This window comes from Anomaloglossus baeobatrachus, chromosome 1, assembly GCF_048569485.1.
Source record: "Anomaloglossus baeobatrachus isolate aAnoBae1 chromosome 1, aAnoBae1.hap1, whole genome shotgun sequence".
Classification (NCBI taxonomy): domain Eukaryota; kingdom Metazoa; phylum Chordata; class Amphibia; order Anura; family Aromobatidae; genus Anomaloglossus; species Anomaloglossus baeobatrachus.
Window position 1 is genome coordinate 119,074,949 of NC_134353.1, and position 17,508 is coordinate 119,092,456.

Sequence of the window (17,508 nt, forward strand, 5' to 3'; positions counted from 1 at the left end):
TGGGGCCTATAAGCTGCGGCCACCACCAGTGGGCTCTTATATACAGTATTCTAACATGCTGTATATAAGAGCCCAGGCCGCTGTGTAGAACATAAACACTTTATAATACTTACCTAAACAACAGCTGCAGTGGATTTTGGTCATATGGGCGTCTTTGTTCTCCGGTGCCGGCGCCTCCTCTTTCGACCTTCTTCTGAAGCTGTGGTGCATGATGAGTCCTACGTCATACACATATGCGCACAGGCGCACTTTGCTCTGCACTGAGCAGGGCAGATCAAAGTATTGTAGTGCGCGGGTCCGGTGAGTGTGTATGACGTAGGACATCATGCACACAGGCTTCAGAAGGAGTACGAAGATGGCCGAAAGAAGGCACCGGAGAACGAAGCTGCCCATGTGACCCAATTCCACCGCAGCGACCGTTTAGGCGAGTATTATAACGTGATTTTTATGTTCTACAAAGCGGCCTGGGCTCTTATATACAGCATGTTAGAACACTGTATGTAAGAGCCCACTGATAGTGGCCGCAGCTTATAGGCCCCAAATCTGGTGACAGGTTCCCTTTAACAGATGAAATAAAGGATTCATTTTATACTCGGTGAGTGACAACCTTTTCTTCTTCTATCATGATTGAATACGATCCGCAATGACAGCGGGTATCCTGGCCAAAACTTACAGCCTCATGGACGTACACGAATCACCAAACACAGTCATCTGAATGTGGTCTTAAGCCCTGATGCGTTAACCGTGTCCATCAGTGCCACTTGGACTAATGAGAAGTCAGACAGATGTGGTCCCTAGGATTTGCTTCCTAAGCCCAAATTAATGATTAGGCGCGATTATTGCCCTTGAGGTACGGTAAATTTTTGTCCATCGCACAACATTTAGAAATTAGGAATATGACAAGGTTGAAGCTTTATTTCCATCACTATGAGACACAGACTGATTGGGAAAAGCAGAAGGACTGCTTGTTTAGTATGACAAAATCTATAAAGTCTGCTCCTTTTTCTTACCGGGAGATGATGCTTGATAAATGATCTGGTCTCCGTCACGCTCTGGAACGGCGGTGTGACAGATTGCCATCATTGTGAGGAACTCGCATATGACAGGGGCAGTGGGCTGAAAAACAGATGTGGCACGAAAATGAAATCACCCGACAGTTACTCATACACTATAAGCCTGATCCCCCATCACACAGCCAACATCCATTATTAATACTGGTTAAAGAAAGGATATTGCTTCTCCCTGCAACGACATCCAGCCAAGATTTCATTTCTACCTTGTTACAGCGGACGGCATGACAATCTGAAATTTTTTCTGTGTGTATAAAGGGTTATTTCCATCATATAAAGCAATGCAATATCACTAGGATTTATCAAATCCCTTTATAAGAATGGGTCAGGCTGCAGTTCCCGGCACAGACAAGTAGCAAAAATATTCTAGGCAGGAAAAAAACCGTGAAAGGCCAAAGAACGGATTTAGGATCAGTAGAGGCTTTAAATGTCAGTCCCTGGTTGATCAGGTCATCAATACGAGTCCGGAATAAGCCATTATGGAGCGTTGGAGCTTATGATATAATAGTCATTCGAAGAGGACCTATTAGTTCTCCTAACGGGTCTGGTTTAGTGAATACCTGAATTTCCCACAAAAAAAAGATTGGACTGTTGTGCTGTCCCTCTGATATTCCAGAAATTTAGGAATTTACGCATTGCATTACAATGATAATGAGCATGCTACATGTTTGAAAATCTGTCCTATGCTTTTTATCTCGCGCAGACTTTTTCCACTACATGTAGATGTCATTTTGAAAACCCTATCCCTTATATTGTAATATAAATTGCTGCAAACCCACAGCATTTCGAGAAAAGTGCTAATGTGACTTAACCCATTAGAAGCAGCTGTGTCCTCCTGCTGCAAATTAAAGGGAATCTGTCAGGAGGTTTTTGCTATCTAATCTGAGGGCAGCATGAAGCAGAGGTTAAAACATAGAATTCAGCAACATGTCTCTTATCACACTATGTGCGGTATTATTATTATTATTATTATTATTAATAATAATAATCACTAGTTCATTATTACTTCTGGACTACAGTGCATGACAGTTTGTGTCTGACCATGCTCCCTCCTGTGAAGACCAGCTCACTGTCAATATCTATACATAGAGATCCTGGTGTGGATGTGGTTAGTTTTCTCAGCTCTGCTTCATCCTACAGCTAAGATCTCTGTGTCACAACTGCTGCAGCCAGCAAACTACAGTATGTGATACATCTTTAAATTCAGGGTCTCCTTTCCTACATTATGCTGCTCTCAAATGAGGAAGGAAAAACCTTGTGATAGATTCCCTTTAAGGCTGCTTTCACACATCTGGTTTTTGCAGTGCGGCTCAATCCAGCTCACAAACCTATGCAACGGATGCGGCGAAAAAAAACGGATCCGTTGCATAAGTTTTTCCATGCAGCACGTCCGTTTTTTGACGGATGCGGCTTGATACTGAGCATGCGCAGTGCAAAAAAACGCATTCGGCCACCGGATACGGTTTTTGCGGTTGGACGCCGCAACCGGCATCTATAGGCTTGCATTGTAAATCGCGGCGCATCGTGCAATGCTGTTTTTTCGCCGCACCAAAAAATGTGCCAGGCAATGTGCCATCCGGCCGCCACATGGGCTAAATATGCCGCATCCGGCAAAAAACGGACGCAACGCAAGGCCATGCGGCACAATACAGCACTAATGCAAGCCTATGCGGGAAAAAACGCAACTGGCGGCAAAAAAAACGGTTGCGTTTTTTCTGCAGAGCGCCGTATTGTGCCGCTCAGCATAAACCGGATGTGTGAAAGCAGCCTAACCCATTAGAAGCAGCCATGTCTTCCTCTTGTAAATTAACAAATTAGAAGCAACTATGTCTTCTAACATCTTGCAAAGTAACCCTTTAGAAGCAGTTTTGTCCTCTTCTCTTTGCAAGACTGCATAATGCACTTGGACATCTTAATACAAGTTGCTGAATAACAATATCCAGTACTAGAAGGTGGCCCGATTCTACGCATCGGGTATTCTAGAATTTACGTATTGTGTAGTTAATGTATGATTTTTGTTATAGATATATATATATATATATGTTGTTGTCTGTAGTTACCAAGTGTTTGTGTAGGGGCTGTACATGTTCTGGGTGTTGTCTGGGTGTGGCGGGGGGTGAGAGCGGTGTTGTTTGTGTGTTGCGTTGTGTGTCGTTATTTGTGGAGCGCTGTGTGTCTGTAGCGTTGTGTGTGTGTGTTGCGCGGTTTGTGTTGGTGTGGGGTGTGTGTGTGTTTTGGGGGGAGGTATGTTTTGTGCAATGTGTGTGTTGTGCGGTATGTGCGTATATTTGTGTGTGCTGCGGTGTTTGTGTGTTGGGTGTTGTGTGTGTGCGGCGTTGTCTGTGTGTGTGGGTGTCTGTGTAGGGCAGTGTTTGTGGTTCCCAGTGCGTGTGTGGCAGTGTGTGTGTGTGTGTGTGTGTGTGTGTGTGTGTTTTGGGGGGAGGTGTGCACCCCCCATCGTGCTCCATCCCCCATGCTGCGCACCCCCCATCGTGCTCCATCCCCCATGCTGCGCACCCCCCATCGTGCTCCATCCCCCATGCTGCGCACCCCCATCGTGCTCCATCCCCACTCCCCATTGTGCTCCATCCCCCATGCAGTGCACTCCCCATTGTGCTCCATCCCCCATGCTGCGCACCCCCATCGTGCTCCATCCCCACTCCCCATTGTGCTCCATCCCCCATGCAGTGCACTCCCCATTGTGCTCCATCCCCCATGCTGCGCATTCCCAATCGTGCTCCATCCCCCATGCTGCGCACTCCCAAACGTGCTCCATCCCCATCGTGCTCTATCCCCCATGCTGCGCACTCCCAAACGTGCTCCATCACCCATGCTGCGCACTCCCCATCGTGCTTCATCCCCCATGCTGCGCACCCCCCATCGTGCTCCATACCCACTCCCCATTGTGCTCCATCCCCCATGCTGCGCACTCCCAAACGTGCTCCATCACCCATGCTGCGTACTCCCCATCGTGGTCCATCCCCCATGCTGCGCACCCACCATCGTGCTCCATCCCCCATGCTGCGCACCCCCCATCGTGCTCCATCCCCCATGCTGCGCACTCCCAAACGTGCTCCATCACCCATGCTGTGTACTCCCCATCGTGCTCCATCCCCCATGCTGCGCACCCACCATCGTGCTCCATCCCCCATGCTGCGCACCCCCCATCGTGCTCCATCCCCCATGCTGCGCACCCCCCATCGTGCTCCACAGTCACACATCTGATCGGATACACTCACACCCCACTTCTCCCTGTGCCCTCCGGTGGGCGGTCCCAGGAGCTGTGCTGCACGCCGTGCTCCTCTGCCTTTTGCCGACACGCACACATCCGATCGCATACACGCACACATCCGATCGCATACACGCACACATCCGATCGCATACACGCACACACACACTGACTATATCGCACATACGCGCTGACACAATCACAACATCCGGAGATACCACATGCTTCCGGCCATGTGATCCTCCGGCAGGTCCTGGAAGGTCACTGCACAGTATCGCCGCCGAGAAGCAAGCGATATCACGGGATGTTGTGAGTATGTGGATGCGATCTGATGTGTGTGTGAGAGTGATCTGATGTGTGTGTGTGTGTGTCTGTTCTTATGCGTGTGTTCCGCCGCTGCAGGACCTTGATGCGCTCACCTCGGGGCGAGAGGCCATTCCGTGTGGGGGGCGGAGCCTGGGCGAGCAGCCAATCCGTGCGGGGGGAGGAGCCGAGGCGAGCGGCCAATCCGTGAGGCCGAGCGGCCAATCCGTGCGGGGGGGGCGGGGCCATGGCGAATCCGAGCGGCCAATCCGTGCGGGGGGCGGGGCCATGATGAGCCCAGCGGCCAATCCGCTGTTTGTCACCGTAAGGACATGGCCAATCCGTGCGGGGGGGGGGGGGGGGCGCGGACCCGAGGAGAGCGGCCAATCCGTGCGGGGGGAGGAGCCGAGGCGAGCGACCAATCCGTGCGGGGGGGCGGGGCCATGGCGAGCCAATCCGCTGATTGTCATTGTAAGGACATGTCACGGTAAGGACACAATTTTGGAGCAAGACAGACAGAATAAGGCAATTATATATATAGATTAGGTAAAGGTCAGCATTCTGACAAGAGATGAACATTATTGCCAGATTTAAGCTTTGTTGATTATCGGTCCACTGGGGTGCATTAATTTACCACATTTGTACTTCATTTTTTGGTAATTTTATATGCAAAACAGGTGAACTGATTATTCTATTGTTTGCTATTGATCACTGACATGACAACATGTCTATTCTGACCACATTTGAGCACAGATCTCTACTCACCATTCAGATACTGTAAAGAATCCCTCCCAACCCTACAGCTGGTATCTCCCAGAGAAGCAAATCCTCCTATACCCTGCACTCAGCCGGGTGAAATAAAATTAAATCTGGTATCTCTGTAATACTTCCAGAAACCATATGATTTACTAGTGTTATCTATTTGGAAAAAGTCTTATAATTCCCCCTTCTGTCACTTTGTGTTTCTAACAGCCCATAAGGCCTCTTTGAATAAGTTTTTCTGTTTTGAGTCAAAAACTATAAGCAAGTGACCCCAGTATGTGACTACGCACTTATTGTGATTATACTGCAGCCTATAAACATGTAATTCTACAAATAATTGTTAATCTCTTTTATGTTATTCAGATTAGGGTCCTTTTATTACTATTGATCTTACTATCACCTCGCCTCATACAGCATTAGCAGCCCTATAGCTAGTTACCATATTGATGAAATGATTCTTCTTGTATTCCTCCGCCAGTTGTGACTGTTCCCCGATGTCCTGACACCGGCACACAGGTCTATTTTATAACAATTAATTATATCCTTCCCTGACAGCACCGTACCGCCGGTCCCTCTGTGCCCAATTTAATTTGCACCTACACAAAGCCCCAATGTATTCACATAGAGCAGTCATAACCCCAGGATGATCGGCTCTATATACTACAAGGATATTGCGATCTCTTCCTGGAGTATGAGGCAATAAGTCATAAATGTTACAAATCAATGTATTAGAAATGGACAAAAAATGAGGAACAGAAAAGTGGAATAGGGAACACTAAAAGTGATTAAATGTAGAAAAAAAAATCCTCTATCCACTGAAAAGGTATTTATAGATGTAGAAAACGTTACTGTGACATTTAACATGTTATATACCATAAATATTAAAGGCATATGAGCAGTTAAAGGGAATCTGTCATCAGGTTTTTGCTATGTAAGGTGAAGACAGCATGTTGCAAGGGATTAAACACAGAATTCAGGGAAGCCTGTCTTGTCAAGGTGCAATCTGTTTATTTACCGTATTTTTCGGACCATAAGACGCACTTTTTTCCCCCGAAATGTTGGGGGAAAGTGGGGGGTGCATCTAATGGTCTGAATATAGGGCCACGGCCGGGAATGAGGGTGCTGCGATTGAGCGGGTCATCGGCGGCACGAGCAGGCTATGGCAGCGCTTGCCGTGACCACGTGGACCTGCTCATTACATATGCACGCCCATCCTCCCGCCCATCATCTCTGAGCGCTGAACCCGGCGCTGACAGGTGGGCGGGATGATGGGCGGTGGGTGCACGCATAGTAAACAGCCGGCCGTGATCGCCCCTGGCAACTACAGCCTGGAGTGCTGCAGCACCGCGATGTCCTCCTGTCTGTGCCGGTCAGCTGATCTGTGTAGAGAGCGGTGAGCACAGCGATGACGTCATCACTGTGCGCGCCGCTAGTCACGCAGGTCAGCTGACCAGCAGACGGGAGGACATCGCAATGCTGCAGGGAGGTGACCGGTGACGGCTCCACACTCCAGCGGCGCTGCTGCCGCCACAGACAGGGGGAGAAGCAATGCTGCATGGAGCGAGGAAAGGTGAGTATAAACGTTTTTTTTTTTTTGTGTGTGTGATACAGAATACATGCCATATACCTGGATGGGGGTATTTATCAGGATGGTGTATATAGCTGGATGGGTCCATATAGCAGGATGGATGGGGTATATAGCAAGATGGATGGATGGGGGTATATAGCAGGATGGGAATATATAGCAGGATGGGAATATATACCAGGATGGGGGCATATAGTAGGATGACAGTATATAGTAGGATGGGAGTATATAGCAGGATGGGAATGTATACCAGGATGGGAATGTATACCAGGATGGGAATGTATACCAGGATGGGGGCATATACCAGGATGGCGGTATATAGCAGGATGGGAATGTATACCAGGATGGGAATGTATACCAGGATGGGAATGTATACCAGGATGGGGGCATATACCAGGATGGCGGTATATAGCAGGATGGGAGTATATAGCAGCATGCCAGTATATAGCAGGATAAGGGCATATACCAGGATGGGGTACATATACAAGGCAGGAGGATCATTACCAGGATGGGGTACCTTAGCAGAGAATTTGGGGACATTAGCCCCATAACAGTGTCAGCAGCAGATCCTTGCCCCATAACAGTGTGTCATGACCACATTTTTTGCTTAAAATTTTATTTTCCTCCTCTAAAACCAGGGTGCGTCTTATGGTCCGGTGCGTCTTATAGTCCGAAAAATACGGTAACCACAATGTCACATGCATGGCAGTCCGGCTCGGCTCTTCCTCTGACTGACATCTCACTGTCAATGTACAATCTCTATAGAGAGCCTGGTGTGGGCGGTGGCAGCTCTCAGCTGTGCTACATGGCTAAATATAAAAGTTTTGATTGTGTCAGAACGGCTGCACCCAGTAATTAAGTGATACATCGTTGGATTCAGGATCTCTTTGCCTACATCATGCTGCTCTCAGATGAGGTAGCAAGAACCTGCTGACAGATTCCCTTTAAAACTAAAGTGAAAGAAGCTGTCGAGAGCCATAGTCTGCCCAATGTGAGTGCAGCATGTAATAATGACAGAGATCCTGATTCCAGCATCGGGTCACTTCTTGCTGTAAAATATTTATCACAGGTAGTGGGAACCAAGCTCTGGAGCTATCCTTATTATGTGTCTGCACTACATAATGAGCCCTGGTCCCTTTTGCCCCCAACAGCAGATTGGCAAATTTCTACTCATGCGCTGTATAGGGTGAGGGTCATCAATGAACACCAGAAAGGCATGCAATTTCACACAAATGAATTCTGTGGAAGCGCACTATTACCTCTGCAGATTCATTACCTTAGGCAGCACATTGGTTCAGTGAGTAGAACGGGGGTCTTGTAGAACGGGGGTCTTGTAGAACGGGGGCCTTGTAGAACGGGGGCCTTGTAGAACGGGGGCCTTGGGTTCACATTTCGACAACATCTGCAAAGTGTTTGTCTGTTCTAGGCCCGCCCTCCCAAGACATACTAATAGGGAATTATTTACATTATGAACCCCCATCTGGGCAGTAATGGCGCTATATAAATTAAAATAAATGATACCAGTGACGTCCAAACCTCCTCTAGTCTTGACATCAGCACAAAAACTGCCCTGGGAATTTCATGACATGGGGATGACTACACTTTACCTGCCAGTCTTCAGATCCAGTCCCGGTTTGGAGAATGCCATCATTTACCTGACCGCATCGTGCTACCTGATAAGTTTGGTGGGGGAGGGATAGTGACACGGGTTTATTTTATTTTCCAGGCGAGTAAAGAGAATCTTAAAAGGAGCAGGTTTTTGCTATGTAATCAGACAGCAGCATGAAGTAGCGAAAGAGACCCCAATTCCAGCTATGCATTCTTTAGTATACTGGAAGTAGTTATTATAGAGTCACAGTTTTCTCTTAGGCAGATCTAGCAGAGCTGAGATGTTGAGCTGTGTATAACCCGCCCACACAACAGCTTTCTGTGTATATTGTATACTGACAGAGAGCTGCTAATCAGTGGTGGGGGTAAGGTTGGACTATCCAGTATGTGGCAAGCTGTCTGGTACTGATAATCTTCTCCTGATAAAATGATTATTGTAGTGAAACAGCAAAACACAGCCCAGTAAGTGACACATCGATTTCTGAAACGGCCTTAAAAGGCTTAGTAAAATGACAGAGGGGTTTGCTCAGTTACCACAAAATATTCAATAAAAGATGTTAGTCCAGAGTAATGTATGGCACATAGTACTTACATGGTTGTTTTCAAGATTTTCCAATAAAGTAGAGTCCTGAAAGCCCTTGCCATCGCTGCTTGGTGGTTCATGCCTGAGAAGAAAAAGTATATACACCTGTATCACAAGTGACTATAACTGATAATATAGTGCATAGTGATTAGTGATTACTACACAACCCAACACACAACATGCATGCACTCACTGAGCACGGCTAACACAAAGAGTCTTCAGAGATGGTAGCAATCCAAGAAGGCAATATTCACCTTTTAATGAGTTAGGTTATACAGCCATACAGGATCTTCTCCAAAATGAAAAGCACTCCCTTTGTATGGAGCCATTTTGGCATTCTTAAGGGGAATGTTCACTGCAACATGTGTGCACATGCGTTGTTAAAAACACTGATTTCATGATTATTTTGCCGTTAAAACAGGCGGCTGATCACTCCATGTATGAGCAAAATGCTCCTTTATTGGGTGAAATGTTCTTTTGTGCAGCACAAAGACTGTGTTCATTGTCCTGTATAGTTATGAGTCGCACTGCCGAAAACATTGACAGCCTATGCGCACTGAGTGATCTCGTGTACATCGCTCAGTGCTCATCATTTACTTTCAACATGCAAAGAGAAAAAAAAAAAATATAGTGGCATTCCCAATCACATAGGAAAATTTTATTGCAGCATTAGTGCGGGAGAGAAGTAAGGAATCAACAAGCACACGGCCATTTCGTGTATGCTTCAACAGCTTCTACATATAGAACTTGTTTACGCATACAGCGAAACGGCTGTCGTCCGGTTTGTTCCTTGCTTCTCTCCCGCACTGATTGTAATGCTGTAATAACATTTTCCTATGGGATGGTGACTGTCACTATATTTTTTTCTCTTTGCATGATGGATTCAGCTATAGTCCATTAACATGCACCGCCGTTACCCCCCAGGTGAAAGTAAGGCTCCACATCTGATGCAGCTCTCTATTTGTGCCAGATTAGGCTGCATGTCCACGATCAGGGTTCACAGCATTTTGGACGCAGCGTGTTTTCGCTGAGTCCAAGACAAGCACAGTGGATGAATTTCTAGAAATCCCGTGCTCACTGTACTTGTTTTTCATGCAGCGAAAACGGACCTCTGGTGAGTCTTCCTGAGCTGCAGCATGTCAATTCTTTGCTGCGGAGACGCGAGTGTTCTACATAGGGAGAACTGAAGAGAGACCGCAACTGCCCGAGCCCGGATCATGGGTACGAGCAGCTGTGGTCACCTACAGAGGAGACTTGCGGCCCTGCAGTTCAGGACCCCACACATCCAAGACGCAGCGGGTCCTGATTATGTACACGTATCCTTATACTTTTCGTGTAATACTCATCATTTACTTTGGTTTCTCTTTGTAAACAGGCATTACTCACCACTAATGGGTAAAAGTTTACCGATCAGCAGTCTTATTGTGCAGCCAGCCGGCTGGGCCGTATAAACGAACCCTTAAGGGTGCTTTACACGCTGCGACATCGCTAACGATCTCGTTAGTGATTTAACACGCCAGATCGCACATACGATTTGCCGAGATCGCACACATGACCGGCGCTACGAAAATGACCTATGTGCGATCTTGGCAAATCTTAGCGATGTGACACGCCAGATCGCAGATAACGATATCGCTAGCGATGTCGCAGCGTGTAAAGCACCCCTTACTCTTCATCAGTGCAAAGTAGGAGACTGGATGGCTGAGAATTTTTCGGTGAATAACAGGGACTGGCAACAAAGTGAGAGCTACTTGCAGGTCCTAAATGGCTCTCGCTGGAAGTAAGATGATGGTGTTCAGCTGCTGACGAGTCCGAAACCAGGGTATTTCAACTGCATCTGACTACAGTGATTTTACTAAATATTTTATAATATATATATATATATATGTGTATGTATACATAAATATATATATATATATATATGTGTATGTATACATAAATATATATATATATATATATATATATATATATGTGTATGTATACATAAATATATATATATATATATATATATATATATATATATATATATATATATATATATTTATATTTATTAGAAAAATCAGAATGAAACAGGTTCCCTTGCTGGTTTCCAACGCTGGTTCTAACCTGAGTTCAAACCGTACTGGCAGCACCTTTACAATGTGAACAGGTGCGTATCTGGATGGTGTATAAATATGAGACAAAAAAGACCAGTCGCACACTGTGAAAAAAACAAAATAAATTCTACCTCATAACATAAATGGAGGTATTTGGAATATTATAATGGCCATTCTAATACCAGCCCAGCGCCCTTTCACGGCACTCTCCTATATATGTGTGTGTATGTATATATTATATATATATTATATATATATTATATATATGATAGGAGGGTGCCGTGAAGGGGCACTGGGCTAGTATTACAATGGCCATTATAATATTCCAAATACCTCCATTTATGTTATAAGGTAGAATTTATTTTGTTTTTTTTACAGTGTGCGACTGGTCTTTTTTGTCTCATATTATATATATATATATATATATATATATATATATATATATATATATCTCTCTATCTATATAGATATATATACCGTATATCTATATATCTATACAGTACAAGCTAAATGTTTGGACACACCTTCTCATTCAAAGAGTTTTCTTTAAAGGAGTACAGGAGAACACATTGGTGATAAAACATTTAGCCTCCTTACAGAATCAACATTTTATATAGGATACCATATTACAAAATACTTCCACAAATAAAGGCCTTTGATTGCAAACCAGATTTGGTTTTTTTTTCACGCTCTTTAAATATGTGATCACACGAAAGTGAACACATATACAGTACAGACCAAAAGTTTGGACACACCTCATTCAAAGAGTTTTCTTTATTTTCATGACTCTGAAAACTGTAGATTCACATTGAAGGCATCAAAACTATGAATTAACACATGTGGAATGAAATACTTAACAAAAAAGTGTGAAACAACTGAAAATATGTCATATTCTAGGTTCTTCAAAGTAGCCACCTTTTGCTTTGATTACTGCTTTGCACATTCTTGGCATTCTCTTGATGAGCTTCAAGAGGTAGTCACCGGAAATGGTCTTCACTTCACAGGTGTGCCCTGTCAGGTTTAATAAGTGGAATTTCTTGCCTTATAAATGGGGTTGGGACCATCAGTTGTGTTGTGCAGAAGTCTGGTGGGTGCACAGCTGATAGTCCTACTGAATAGACTGTTAGAATTTGTATTATGGCAAGAAAAAAAGCAGCTAAGTAAAGAAAAATGAGTGGCCATCATTCCTTTAAGAAATAAAGGTCAGTCAGTCCGAAAAATTGGGAAAACTTTGAAAGCGTCCCCAAGTGCAGTGACAAAAACCATCAAACACTACAAAGAAACTGGCAAACATGAAGACCGCCCCAGGAAAGGAAGTCCAAGAGTTACCTCTGCTGCGGAGGATAAGTTCATCCGAGTCACCAGCCTCAGAAATCGCAGGTTAACAGCAGTTCAGATTAGAGACCAGGTCAATGCCACAAAGAGTTCTAGCAGCAGACACATCTCTAGAACAACTGTTAAGAGGAGACTTTGTGCAGCAGGCCTTCATGGTAAAATAGCTGCTAGGAAACCACTGCTAAGGACAGGCAACAAGCAGACTTGTTTGGGCTAAAGAACACAAGGAATGGAAATTAGACCAGTGGAAATCTGTGCTTTGGTCTGATGAGTTCAAATTTGAGATCTTTGGATCTAGCCACAGAGTCTTTGTGCGACGCAGAAAAGGTGAATGGATGGACTCTACATGCCTGGTTCTCACCGTGAAGCATGGAGGAGGTGGTGTGGCGGTTTGCTGGTGACACTGTTGGGGATTTATTCAAAATTGAAGGCATACTGAACCAGCATGGCTACCACAGCATCTTGCAGTGGCATGCTATTACATCCGATTTGCGTTTAGTTGGACCATCATTTATTTTTCAACAGGAAAATGACCCCAAACACACCTCCAGGCTGTGTAAGGGTTATTTGACTAAGAAGGAGAGTGATGGGGTGCTACGCCAGATGACCTGGCCTCCACAGTCACCAGACCTGAACCCAATCGAGATGGTTTGGGGTGAGCTGGACCGCAGAGTGAAGGCAAAAGGGCCAACAAGTGCTAAGCATCTCTGGGAAATCCTTCACGACTGTTGGAACACCATTTCCGGTGACTACCTCTTGAAACTCATCAAGAGAATGCCAAGAGCGTGCAAAGTAGTAATCAAAGCAAAAGGTGGCTACTTTGAAGAACCGAGAATATAAGACATATTTTCAGTTGTTTCACACTTTTTTGTTAAGTATTTCATTCCACATGTGTCAATTCATAGTTTTGATGCCTTCAATGTGAATCTACAATTTTCAGAGTCATGAAAATAAAGAAAACTCTTTGAATGAGGAGTGTCCAAACTTTTGGTCTGTTCTGTATGTGTGTTCACTTTCGTGTGATCACATATTTAAAGGGCGTGCAAAAAACAAATCTGGGTTTCAATCAAAGGCCTTTATTTGTGGAAGTATTTTGTAATATGGTATCCTATATAAAATGTTGATTCTGTAAGGAGGCTAAATATTTTCTCACCAATGTGTACTCCTTTATGCTGAGAACTGCATGTACCATAGTGCATATACAGGAGTGTAAACAATGCAATTTTTAACAATAGGATGCAAGATTTTGATAACTGATACAGCAAACTTTCTATAATATAAATTGCAAAATTGCTTCTATTTATAAGCACTATATGATATAACCATCTATGAAAATAGGAATAACCCCTTAAGAATTGATATGAGAAATTGACACCTAATGAACATTCAAAACCACCTGGCTGGAAATGAGCCAGAATCAAAGTAAAAATGAATGCCTCATTTTAAATAGAAAAAAAAAATGCATTAAAGGAAATCTGTCACCAGATTTGGGGCCTATAAGCTGCGGCCACCACCACTGGGCTCTTATATACCGCATTCTAACATGTGTAGAACGTAAACACTTTATACTACTGACCTAGGTCGCTCCAGTGCAGACTGGTCGAATGGGTGTCTCCATTCTCTGGGACCGGCGCCTCCTCTTTCGGCCATCTTGGTCCTCCTCCTTCTGAAACCGGCATGCATGACGTGTTCTACGTTATGCACATAGGCCGGTATTGAGGTCCTGCGCAGGCGCACTACCTCAGTGTCGGCAAGTGTGTATAACGGAGGACGCATCATGCACCCCGGATTCAAAAGAAGGAGGACCAAGATGGCCGAAAGAGGTGCAACCGCACCCGGAGAACGAAGACGCCCATTTGACCAGTTTCCACTGGAGCGACCTTCTAGGTGATTATAAAGTGTTTTTTATGTTCTACACAGCGGCCTGGGCTCTTATATACAGCATGTTAGAATACTGTATATAAGAGCCCACTGGTGGTGGCTGCAGCTTATTGTCATCAAATCTGGTAACAGGTTCCCTTTAAATCTCCTAAACTTTAAGAGTACAAGTAGATCTTACACAACATACCACCAATTTCATGTAATGTATTCTATATATGCATATTTTATGTAACCGTGCAGTGAGGAGCGAAGAGGCGGTAACGAAACAGATTGGACTCGTACACCGGAGAGTCCTTTCAGACGGCTCAGGGATAATTACACTGAAGAGCCCCACAAGGGACAGATGTTACAAAATCACTTTTAATTTGCGCAGTGAGCTCAGGAGATCTTGTTTTTTAAGAAACCTCAAACAAATAATTCCACATGAATTTTTCAAACCGCGCTTATAGTATTATTGCTGTCTAGGTGATTCCTGTATAGACTTACACATAACACTCCTTCCTGGTAACTACAACTATACGGACGCATCAGCGTTGTATCTAGGAGAAAATACGTGTATACCCCAGTTACACCACTTCTCTAATGGAGCATGCTGAGAACAAGCACAATGTACGGCATGCAAGAGGGGAGGCCTTCCCCGCTTACCAGTCATCCTCACAATACCTATTGTCCTCGGGGTCTGGACAGTGACTGCACAAGAGGGAGGGAAAGAGGAAAAGCAGAGTCCTTGGGTATTAAACTCACCGAGCAGCATTACACAGAAAAAGCCTAAGAGTCACGGTTTTTGTGACGTAACAGCGATCTTGCTAGCGATGTTACTGTGTGTGACATCCAGCAACAACTTGGCCCCTGCTGTGAGGTCGCTGGTCGTTGCTGAATGTCCTGGACCATTTTTTGGTCGTTGCTCTCCCGCTGTGAAGCACAGATCGCTGTGTGTGACAGCGAGAGAGCAACGATCTGAATGTGCAGGGAGCCGGCTTCTGCGGACGCTGGTAAGCAAGGTACATAATCGGGTAACCAAGCAAAGCGCTTTGCTTGGTTACCCGATATTTACCTTGCTTACCAGCGTCAACAGCTTCTAGAAGCTGGCTCCCTGCTCACGTAGCCAAGGTACACATCGGGTAACTATAAGCAAAGCACTTTGCTTAGTAACCCGATGTGTACCATGGTTACCAAGCACAGCGTCGTTACACGGGTTGCTGGTGGCTGATCTCTGTGGAGATCTGCCTGATTGGCAGCTCACCAGCGACCATGTAGCGGCGCTCCAGTGATCCCTGCCAGGTCAGATCGCTGGTGGGATCGCTGGAGCGTCGCTAAGTGTGACGGTACCCTAAGGCCTCGTTCAGACATCCGTTTTTTTCCCCATACATTTTCTATACGTTCCATCATATGGGCTACTCCCATCTGAGGGATTTTTTTAACGATTTTTAATCTGAGTCACAGATCTTGCTAGTTTGATCTAATAGGCCCATGAAGGAAAAAAAAAAGAAGATAGACAGCACCTGAATGCCATTATGGGTCATCTTATGGATATCAGTTTTTACTGATTATTTCATACGAGATATTTTGAAATGTATTATTTTGAACATGAGGGAAAAATGCCAAAAACAGCACTTGGACCAGAATGGATGAAAACTTGTTCCAGTGCATTGATGGGGAGCGATCCTTCTTTTACTTGTATGCCAAAACGGAAGTCTGAATGAGGTCTTGGTCCATATTGTTTCATTGTTGCACCAATCACTCATCTATATAAGCCATATATAACACTCCACTGTTCTATTTCATGGATGCAGATCATTAAGGCCTGAGCATAAAACATGATCCAACAGCTCATAGGAGAGGATTACAGTTCACATGATAATGTTCAAAGGGACAAAGTGACAAATATTGGAAAGACTTAAACAGTAGATGGTTACCAATCAGAAAACCCACGTACAGGACTAAAGTATATACAGTATATTGAGCTATTAATATTTGTGGTATTGCTGTGCTACGGTTTCCGAAGCAAATTTGACAGTACAATCCTCCTAACTGCTCTCATCTCAGGATCTCGCTATCTCATGTATTACCACAAAAGCCACCATTTAAGGGAACTTCTCATTGTGGGAATGTTGTGCAATTTATGGGCAGCTTATTACAGACAAGAAGGATCTGAGTAAAGTGATATAAAGGTTTGTGGGAAAAGATTCAGTATAAATAGTATTTTATTTAGTTAAATCCGAGGTATTTCTATATGTAAGAGTTCAGTGGGAAGTCCTAATCTGATAGCGTCCAGTTGGAGGTCCTAATCTGTGATAGCGTCCAGTGGGAGGTCCTAATCTGTGATAGCGTCCAGTGGGAGGTCCTAATCTGTGATAGCATCCAGTGGGAGGTCCTAATCTGTGATAGCATCCAGTGGGAGGTCCTAATCTGTGATAGCATCCAGTGGGAGGTCAGAATCTGTGATAGCATCCAGTGGGAGGTCCTAATCTGTGATAGCATCCAGTGGGAGGTCCTAATCTGTGATAGCATCCAATGGGAGGTCCTAATCTGTGATCGCATCCAGTGGGAGGTCCGAATCTGTGATAGCATCCAGTGTGAGGTCCTAATCTGTGATCGCATCCAGTGGGAGGTCCTAATCTGTGATAGCATAATATAGGGAGCCGCAGGACGCAGGTAAGATCTGTTTATCGTTCCCGGGGTGTCACACACTGCGATGTGTGCTACCCCGGGAACATTGAACAACCTCACGTTCAATTCTATAGAAATGAACAATGTGCGTGCGATGAACGTTTTACCGTTCAATCGCAATCGCACGTAGCTGTTACACACTGCAATGTACCTTACGATGCTGGATGTGCGTCACTTCCGACGTGACCCCACCGACACATCGTAAGATACATTGCAGCGTGTAAAGCGGGCTTAAGTTCTCATTAGTTCATCAGTACATTTGTATATCTGAGCTTCATTTGGAGTTTGGTAATTTGATAAATACAGTGCTTCAATGAGACGCAGGATGTAATTCAGAGCTGCAATCACAAATCTGCAGACTTCCTAGCAGATAGCCTTCAGCATTG

At 44.9% G+C, this 17,508-nt stretch overlaps 1 protein-coding gene across 5 annotated transcripts in view; it reads right to left on the reverse strand.

Annotated features, from left to right (window-relative positions):
• The window catches only part of ATP8A1 (ATPase phospholipid transporting 8A1), a 324,895-nt gene that overhangs the window by 137,574 nt on the left and 169,813 nt on the right, over nucleotides 1–17,508 (reverse strand). For 2 of the 5 annotated variants that reach the window (XM_075347004.1, XM_075347003.1), the window contains exons 16-18: nucleotides 15,098–15,142; nucleotides 9,150–9,222; nucleotides 1,011–1,116 (exon numbers count right to left, since the gene is read on the reverse strand). In XM_075347004.1, the coding sequence (XP_075203119.1) occupies nucleotides 1,011–1,116; nucleotides 9,150–9,222; nucleotides 15,098–15,142 (224 nt within the window). The remainder of the gene's footprint in view (nucleotides 1–1,010; nucleotides 1,117–9,149; nucleotides 9,223–15,097; nucleotides 15,143–17,508) is intronic. The other 3 variants (XM_075347007.1, XM_075347006.1, XM_075347005.1) reach the window with 2 other exon arrangements.